This window comes from Sinocyclocheilus anshuiensis, unplaced genomic scaffold (genome assembly GCF_001515605.1).
Source record: "Sinocyclocheilus anshuiensis isolate Anshui unplaced genomic scaffold, SAMN03320099.WGS_v1.1 scaffold137, whole genome shotgun sequence".
NCBI classification, from domain to species: domain Eukaryota; kingdom Metazoa; phylum Chordata; class Actinopteri; order Cypriniformes; family Cyprinidae; genus Sinocyclocheilus; species Sinocyclocheilus anshuiensis.
The window spans coordinates 161,474-171,569 of NW_015537932.1; the positions used below are offsets into that span (position 1 = coordinate 161,474).

The following is a 10,096-nucleotide window of genomic DNA, read 5'->3' on the forward strand; positions in this document are numbered from 1 at the left end:
GTGGTGATTTTTTTTTTTTTATTTTTTTTTTTTGGGGACGTTCACCTATATATCGAAGTGCAATTGAAGTTCAGGGTGTTTTTTGCTGGTTCTCAGGTGTTCTGGTAAAAGGTATTCTGGGCCGTTCAGCTCCCACCGCAGAGTGTCCAGAACTCTTGTGCCATGGTGGGTAGAGCAGCTCAAGAGTAGGATCTCCTCAGCTTGGTCCCGCCGTAGAGTTCCCCTCATAGAAACACTGTAGAGTAGGGCTGCACGATTCATCATCAAAAAAAAAATCATCATGATCTCGATTCATACATAAATGCAATCTCATATCTAAATGACTGTGATTCACTTGCACGTGTTTCCCTGCATTCAGGTCACGCTGGAACTGAGCGTGTGCGATTACCTGCGTCTGCCCTGTCTTATGTGACCCTGGAGCACAAAACCAGTCTTAAGTCGCTGGGGAATATTTGTAGCAATAGCCAAAAATCCATTGTATGGGTCAAAATTATAAATTTTTCTTTTATGCCAAAACGTCCAGCTCTAACATTAAGTAAAGATCATGTTCCATAAAGATATTTTGTAAATTTCCTTCTGTAAATATATCAAAACTTAATTTTTGGTTAGTAATATGCATCGCTAAGAACTTAATTTGGACAAATTTAAAGGCGATTTTCTCAATATTTAGATTTTTTTGCACCCTCAGATTCCAGATTTTCAAATAGTTGTATCTCGGGCCAAATATTGTCCTATCCTAACAAACCATACATCAATGGAAAGCTTATTGATCAGCTTTCAGATGTATATAAATCTCTATTTAAAAAAATTGACCCTTAAGACTGGTTTTGTGGTCCAGAGTCACATATATTAGTGAAACAGTATCAGTTGTCAGAAGATGAAAGCGATATATTTGTTGTAGTAAGGGGATTTCCTGCATCAGTGCTGTTCAGTGCATTGAATGGTGATATGTTGCTGTTCGATTGACGCTTGGAAAGTGGCGCTCAAAGTTAAATTGATTTCAACACCTTGTTTAATACAAGAATGAATCTGTGTTTTAAGTGTATTCGTTGAATAGATGGTTTAATGATGACGCATTCATAAAGACAGTCCCTAACAATGTAAAGGTCCTTGCACACTGAGTCTGAAATTTTCATATGCATTTTTCCGGGTTTTTTTCTTCGTGTTCGTCATCCTTTCCTATCAAAATGCTTGCTACGGATGCGAAAATGCAGAAAATCGAACCTGGTCTGAATTTTTTTATGACGGACGAAAGTTTCGGAGGCAGTGTGTAAACGTGATTGACACAACGTGAGGTCGTATTTATTTTTCAACGTGCGAAAATTTCGGACGAAACATTCGGACTCAGTGTGCAGAGACCTTAACTGCAATGACTGATGGCCCTCACCTAATGGGTTACAGTTTTGTTCAGTTTAATCAGGTTTTTAATAAGCCAAAGTATCTTAATATAGATAGTTTTGTGAAAGCTCAGTTTTTAAAGGCCTGTTAGAATGTTCATTGTAAAATGAGTATTTGTTGTGCGTATTTCTCAGTTAATACAACAATAAACAACATTACTGTAAATAATACAATGAAGGCAACATCTGTGATATTATTTTATCTGTAAAAAAAGGTTAACAGTGAAAGTCAACAGAGAGCTTACGTATCACTTGTATTGGTATCGGTATCAGCCGATTATAATGTTAGTTTTTTTTATTTATTATTGTTAACATTGAATTATTTATGTTCAACAGCTTACAGCTTTTAAGTTACTCACTTTAAGAGGTCTAAAATAAGGAGTCCAGAACTTTATTTTATCTGAAAGTCCTGTATAGACAGCACTTTTTTTTTCTTTTTTTTTTACTGGAGTGCAATAAAAGTTTTGGTTGAAAAAAATGAGAATTGTGTGAAAGAATCGTGATCTCAATTCCCGTGCTTCACTTTTTAGCAAGAATCGTGCAGCCCTACTGTAGAGTACAAGGCAATGTCCTGTCCCATGTGACTACAGTTCCACTGTTATTTTCCCCCAAATATTTTCACCATCTTTCACTCATTCATTCACATTTTATGATGGGTGAGTGACAAGATACTAATGCACCTCAAAGACTCAGAAGGTCAGATGCTTGTGGAAACAGTCCTTTAGGAAAACTGCAAACCTTGTTGATGTAGTGCTGAATCCAATTCCACCTTGACTCAAACAACTAAAACAGCTTAGTAACTTCTTTGGCTGCACCCTAATTCACACGCTTTTAGATAGTCCAGTTGGGACAGTGTCTAGTTCTTCTTATTGGATACATCATGTTCGTGATTTATCATGTTTATAATGATAAAATCCACCAGAAACGGCTTATTTGCAAAATCATCCTAGCTTACTATTTTCTTCATACTATAATTTGGTAAGCACTACTATATTGCATACTATTTGCATACTATTGCATACTATTTAGTTTGTGCATTGGGATACAGCCTTTGTGTTCACTCAGAATTACAGCTGGGTGCTTTGTGGCAGGATTCAAATTAATTTCTGCATAAAGGTGGATGTCCAGGAGTAGTTATACGTTTTTAGTTGTTTCAGTCGTAAGTGTTGATTAGTAGCAGTTTTTCTGAACATTTGTTGACCATACTAATAAAAGTGAAAGGTTTATAGGATTAATGCTAACGTTTTGCAGTGCATGTGCTTGTTTGCTCTCCTCACAGGTTTTTGAAAGCTCTGAGTTTTGCGTCTCTGGATAAGGAGGACTTGCTGAGTCCGATCAATCACTCCACCCTGCAGCGCTCCTCTTCCCTGCGCTCCATGGTCTCTAGCGCCACCTTCGGCTGCAGTGAGGACTACATCGGCCTGGCACTGCCCCTGGACATCAACCACATGTTTCATGTACAGTTTGTTCTGTTCTTAGCTTATTTTTTTGTAGAAAACAAAAAAAAAAATTGTAGGTAGGGAAAATGACTGTGTTTTAATTGTGTTGAGTGTAAATTTTTGTTTACATATAAGATTTTACTTTATTTTTAGATTAAAGAAACATCATATTTCCAGAAGAGAACAAGCCCTCCTGCTGGAGAAAAATCATCCAAATTTCTTTTTGGAGAATCTGATGGTATGACTGCTTGTAGCATCACCTTTATTTTTCTGTATTTTTATTATTATTATTATTATTATCAGTAGTAGTAGTAATAATAGTAATTTTAATAATTAAATAGAAATTACCATTCTAAAGTTTGGGGTTAGTAACATTTTTTAATGTTTTTGAAGAAGTCTCTTATGCTCACCAAGGCTGCATTTATTTGATCTAAAATACAGTAACATCAGTAATATTATTCAATATTATCAGCATTTTAAGGAACTATTTAAATATATTGGAATATATTTTGAAATTAAAGTGTATTTCTGTGACGCAAAGCTCAATTTTCAGCATCATTACTCAGTCTTCAGTGTCACATGATCCTTCAGAAATCATTCTAATATGCTGATTTGCTGCTTAAGGAACATTTCTTATTATTATCGATGTTTAATATTTTTGTGGAAACGGTGATACATTTTTTCCAGGATTATTTGTTGAATACAGAGTTCAAAAGAATAGCATTTATTTTGAATTATAAATCTTTTGTAACATAAACGTCTTTACTGTCACTTTAGATCAATTTAAGGTGTCCTTGCTGAATAAAAGTACAAATTTCTTTAAACAAAATCTTGCTGACCCCAGAATGGTAGTGTATATAATTCTAATTAAAAAATTATTATATTAAACAAATCGGTGTGTTTGTTGTGTCTGTTCTTGTGGGTTTCTTAGAGTCGTGTCGTGGTCCTGCACTAAAGCCGCAGATGAGTATAACAGAGCTGTTAAACAGCAGCCGGTCAGAACAGCACCACCTGCTGGGAGACGATGAGAGTACAGGCCTACAGGAGCACACAGAGCAGAACTGCCTCTACTGCAGCGCTCTCACCGTCCTCGGCTCACACACACACAGCCACCTGAACAACACACACACTCGCACAGGTGAGCAAGGTTCTAGGTTCAAACCCCAGATTTAAGTAAAAATTAGTAGTTTAGTCTTATGTTGTCATACTATAATCCTCTCTCCGGCAGATCTGTCTGATGGTTTCTCTCAGTGGCACAGCCAGCCTTCCCATAATCACCTGGAGGTGGTCGCGCAGTCCAAGTTCTCGGGGATCTCGGGCTGCAGCGACGCGGCCGTCAGTCAAGGTTCGGCCAGCAGCACTCCCAGCACAGAGCTCATACTGGGTGAGGATGAGACCAATTTCCATCAATGCACAGCACTGCTTCAGATTCCAAACCACATAGTGCAGGGGTGCCCAAACTCGGTCCTGGAGGGCCGGTGTCCTGCAGAGTTTAGCTCCAACTTGCCTCAACACACCTGCCTTCCAAGTTTCTAGTATGCCTAGTAAGAGCTTGATTAGCTGGTTCAGGTGTGTTTAATTGGGGTTGGAGCTAAACTCTTCAGGACACCGGCCCGCCAGGACCGAGTTTGGGCACCCCTGACATAGTGAGACAGAACTTTTCACAACCAAAGTTGACTGGTGCGTTGGAAATTCATGGAGGTTTTATGGAGGTCTCGATAAAGAATGAACATTTTTAGTTTTTTAGATTCTTTTTGTATTAAACTGGAACAATACAAAATTCAAAACAATTACAACATTCCCATCCTAACATGTATAATAATCAAATTTAAAAAACATTAATAATAAATAAATAAATAATAATAAACACAAGAACATAACTTAAACTACAGTTATCAGGATAGTATATTTTATTATTTTTAAATATTTAAAAAATATAAATAAAACCTAGGGATGTAACGATTAACTGCGAGCCGGTCGAAAATCGATTCAAATATGTGAGTATTCAAATCGGTTGAGATGCCAAACAAATCGTGATACAATTGGAGTAGGAGTTTATATGAATGTCTCTGAGGGGAACTGACTGTCTTTAGAAAGGTTTACGTGGTATTTTCTTTTCATCTTGCTTCTGAACCATGCATATTAAAGTGTTCGTAAGCGCAGCTCTGCTTTGTTTACAGCGGTAATCCAGGAAACGCTGTATCATTGCTGTTCATAAGTGCCACCTGCTGTCAGAGAGTGAATACTTGGGCTCGTCTGCTGTTTCGTTAAGATATGTTTTATGTAGTATAGTTTCACAAAACTAAAGTCGGACCATTCTGTTTTTGCTTCAAATTTCGAAATTATACAGTCTAGTTTAGATTAAAAACTACTCATGCTGCATGTATGCTGCATCTTTGTTTGGATCATGATTAAAATCCAGTCGTTGCCTCTCATTTTTAATGGAAAGAGCACAGACAAAGCCTTAAAGGGTTAGTTCAACCAAAAATGAAAATTAGACTGTGTTTTACTTACCCTCGAAGCATCCTAGGTGTATATGACTTTCTTCTTTCAGAAGAATCCAGTCGGAGTTATATTAAAAATTGTCCTGGCTATTCCAAGCTCTATCATTGCAGTCGAATTTTTTCATTGCAGTCATTGCATATACAATTTTTAATATAACTCTGACTGAATTCGTCTGAAAGAAAGTCATATACACCTAGGATGCTTCGAGGGTGAGTAAAACATGAGCTAATTTTCATTTTTGGGTGAACTAACCCCTTTAAGGCCAGGACACACTAAGCAGACGGTCGGCCATCGGCGCGAGTGAGAGCTCTGATTGGATGTTCAGTTTAACGAACGAGTCAGTGCCCGAGAATTAAAGCGAAAGTGATGAAAACACGTAAATAAAGGCGGTACAGACAGAAGGCTGTTAAAATGTCCGACGCTGCCGACGTGAGGCGACAACACCGTCGGCTTTTGTCGCCGCTAGTTCTTTGAAGTCGGCTTGGCCTTTAGTTTGTTCATATTAAGAAATTTATTTTATTTGTGTAACTTGTTTGTTTTAAAATTTCAATTTAGTTTTGTTATATTTCAATTTCACAAATCAACGTGCAGCAATAGCCTAATAAAACTACACCTTTTCATTTACTGTATAATTAATGTCTTCAATCTCATTTTGTAAAAAAAAACTGAAATCAAAATCGTGAATCGAATTGTGAGTTGAGTGAATCGTTACATCCCTAATAAAAACACAAATAAAAATATTTTTATTAGCATCACATTAAATATGACGTCTATTCTGACATGTTTCTCGTCTAGATAACTGATAAATGTTACATTTTTTCCAATTCTATTTTTATTCAATTTTGTTATACTCTCCAAAGGAACAACACAAGATGGAACAGTTAGAACTTTTCAACCCCAGCATATAAAATAATTTAATTAAAATAATAGTAACAATAACATAAGTTAGGAATTAAGTAGTATTACTAATGATGATGATAAGAAGAAACATAAAAAATAAATTACAGTTATCAGAACAGTATTTGATATTGTTTTTTAACTAAATTTAAAAACTAAAAAAAATCTTGATTAGCATCAAATTAAATTTGACTTCTATTCTGATGTTTTTTTATCTTGATAACTCATAAATGTTTAGTTTCAGTTCTTTTTTTTTATTCAGTTTTGTTGTACTATCCAAAGGAACAACACAAAATACAGAATATTTACAACTTTTCCACCCTAATATGTATATTAATTAACTTAAAATAACAAATAAATAAAATTAGTATTAATAATAATAATAAACACTGACACTGACTTCCTGTTATCAGAACAGTATCTGTTTTTTTATTTTAAATAAATGAATAAGTAATATCATGTCAGGGGCCTCACAGTCAATCATTATTTGACATTCCACTGATCTGCGTGTTAACAAATTGTATAAAAGTGGTGTTATTTGTTTAGCATGTATTAAACTAAAATTTCTAAACTTACATTTATTTGGATTTACTACTACATTTACAGGGTTAATAATGAATTGTTAAAAATTTTTTTTGATATTATCAAAATATCAAAATAATGTAAGAGGGCCAACATAGATATGGTCACAGATAAATTGTTCATTTCTAGGAGACCAAAAAACCCCCCGCAAGTAAAGTAAAAGCTAAAGCCAGCTACATTGTGGAGGGATTAACAATAATAAATAACGTAAATCTAAACATTTTCATTCAGTATAAAAACAATAGAGGTCAATGGAAAGTCAAAAGATGAAAAGCACTCATGAATGTGTTTGTATAGGTGGAAAGGCGATATCTGAGGATGGACCGGCCTGCAGAGTTCTGTTGAGGAAAGAGGTTCTGCGACTCGTCATCAACCTCAGCTCTTCAGTCGGCACCAAAGGACACGAAACCGGACTGCTCACGTAAGAACAACCGAGAAATACTGTGTGAGTGTGTGTTCAGTGTTTGCTTTATGCCCACGTGACGCGCTGCTGCCCTCTGCAGGATAAAGGAGAAGTTTGCGTTCACTTTTGATGACATCTGCCTGTACTCTGAGGTGTCCTTCCTGCTGGCCAACTGCAGGTTTCGTCTGGCCTCACGCCGCTTCATCCAAGAGCTCTTCCAGGATGTGCAGTTCATTCCGGTACGGCGTCTCTCCTGAATGCCTCTATAACAAATCTCCACCAAAATACTTCAGACCAAAGGACTGATTGCTCAGAGAAGTTTGTAGTTTGTAACTTCTACATCTGTTTACAGACTGTATACTAGGGACCTTCAGAATTAAAAGCTCATTTTGACAACATTTTATGGAGTAAAATAAAATAATAATAATTAATAAATAAAAGTAAGTAGTAATAAAAATAAGAATATTACTTAAATTACAGTTATCAGCACAGTATTTGGTATTGTTTTTTTAATAAATATATATTTTTTTATTAGTGTCAAATTAAGTATGATGTCAATTCTGACGCAGGTTTTTACATTTTTTTTTTTTTCAATTATATTTTAATATTTTTTATTATACTATAAAATTTGAACACTACAAAATATAGAACAATTACAACTTTCCCATGTAATTTTTCATTGTTTTGCATTAAAAACATGAATAAGCATACACACATATTACTTTTATTCAACAAGGATGCATTAAATTGGTCAAAAGTGACATTTTAAAGACAGATTTCTCTTTCAGGTCAATTTTGAACTTTCTATTCATCAAAGAATCCTGAAAAAAATTTTATCACAGTTTCCACAAAAATATGAAGCATCACAACTGTTTTCAACATCGATGATGATAAGAAATGTTTCTTGAGCTGCAAATCAGCATGTTAGAAAGATTTCTGAAGGATCATGTGACACTGAAGACTGGCGTAATGATGCTGAAAATTCAGCTTTGCATCTCAAAAATAAATTACATTTTAAAATATATTCAAATAGAAAACAATTATTTGAAGTTGTAAAAATATGACACAATATTACTGACTTTTTCTGTATTTTTGATCAATAAATGGAGCCTTAGCGAGCCTTGGTAGCCTAAATGGAAATATTTTTCAGCAATTTTTGAATCAAATATTATGACTTGTAAAAACCCATATCGGTCGACCACAAGTGTTTGACTGTGTTTCTGTCTCCAGCTGTATGATGAAGCTGAAGCAGTGCTGAATAAACCACCGCAGCCTGTTCCTGTGGAGACTGAGGAGTCTTGATACCTCTGTCAGCTTCCTGAACACCTCTCTGCCGTTATCCCATCCTCTCATATGGCACAGACAGACACGCATGGAGGACGAGAAAGGAATCGCTTACAGGAACACCGAAACAAGCCCCTGGACTTCAGACGGTGTTTCTGAAGGGGAGCAGTTTACCAAATAACGTCTTCAGACTGTGAAACAGGTGAACCGCTTCACATGGTCCGAACATACAGATGGACGTGTTCACAAAGAACGATTTGAATGAAAAAGCTGTTTACACTTTAAGAGCGCCAGATGCACAAATGAGAGAGATGCTTCTCTGCACTGGTGTTTGTACATATCCACCCCATCCTGATATTTCAAAATATCACACAAACACTACAAAGAATTCAGCGCAAATGATTTGACGATGAATTTAGGACTTCCAGAACTGAAAGAATGGGCGAAACATTGATTACATTTGTACTATTTATTAGTTTCTTTTCTTTTGTACGTGTGTGTTTGGATTTTTTATGACCTCCAGACAATCAGAATTCAGTGTTTTGGAGTTTAAAAAAAAAAACATAGCGATATTTGAACCCTTAGCATCGCACATTTTTGGAAATCTGTGATCCGCGTACCGTCTCAAATACTCTCGCAGGAAATTCTCCTCCAAAAGATGCAGGCGAAGCACACGCACACATACTCGGTCACAGAGCTAGTTCGACTGATAATAGTCTGGATGTTTTCACCAACTCCAGGGTGGATCTCACGAAGTCCAGGTTGTATTTCACCTCATTTATGATTATTGTAAAGCTGAATTCTGTGAGAAATGTTCTTGATTATCATGAATATTGAGTCACAATGCAAAAGATCTTCATGGAAAAATTAATTGCATCTTTTGTAATCTGATTTTGGATTGAAATGTGGCCCAGACATGTGAGATTCACCCATTAATTTGGATCGGACAAACAGCAGTTATTAAATTTCTGCATAAAACCTTTGCAGACTCATTCTCCATATCATACTAGACTCGTCTGGTGCTGTGGTCTGCTCACCATACACTGATCTGATGCTGATCGGTGATACGGTGGTGGTCAGTTTGGACTCAGACCTATAGGAAATTAAACCAGAAGTGAAACATAATCATGCATGGTATCATTTTATTGACATATGATTAATAAAAGGGATCATCAAGTACCTTTGAAGGAATAGGATTTCAATACAAGTCATAGTACAATACATAATACAAGTCTTTGGTTTGATGTTGATTACAACAGAAAATCGTTTTGGCTGTGTAAGCAGTCCAGAGCATGAATTTAAAAATTAAGCCCATTTTAGGACCAATAATGTTTTTTTAATGTGACAATTAAGCACATTTCCATTAAATATTCAGATTGTAATGTGAAAATTGCAAAATATTTATACACATCATGGTAGTATTTGTTGTACTGTCTTGATGCTGATTTAAATTTTTTTTTTTAATGTACTTGTGGTATTACGTATGAAAATCACTTGAGAGTAATGGGAATTCGAGTGGGATTTGATTATTTTGGGGAGCAAAATTTGCTTAATTGTTATGACAGTAAAGTTACACTGAAAATAGTAAT

General features: G+C 35.7%; 1 protein-coding gene across 2 annotated transcripts in view; it reads left to right on the forward strand.

The window, feature by feature from the left end:
* The window catches only part of LOC107658248 (rapamycin-insensitive companion of mTOR-like), a 35,615-nt gene extending 25,519 nt beyond the window's left edge, over positions 1-10,096 (forward strand). The window contains exons 32-39 of one of the 2 annotated variants that reach the window (XM_016446721.1): positions 97-165; positions 2,677-2,854; positions 2,990-3,074; positions 3,768-3,974; positions 4,065-4,220; positions 7,118-7,241; positions 7,324-7,462; positions 8,454-10,096. In XM_016446721.1, coding sequence (XP_016302207.1) covers positions 97-165; positions 2,677-2,854; positions 2,990-3,074; positions 3,768-3,974; positions 4,065-4,220; positions 7,118-7,241; positions 7,324-7,462; positions 8,454-8,525 — 1,030 coding nt within the window. In that variant the 3' untranslated portion in view covers positions 8,526-10,096. The remainder of the gene's footprint in view (positions 1-96; positions 166-2,676; positions 2,855-2,989; positions 3,075-3,767; positions 3,975-4,064; positions 4,221-7,117; positions 7,242-7,323; positions 7,463-8,453) is intronic. The other variant, XM_016446731.1, reaches the window with a different exon arrangement.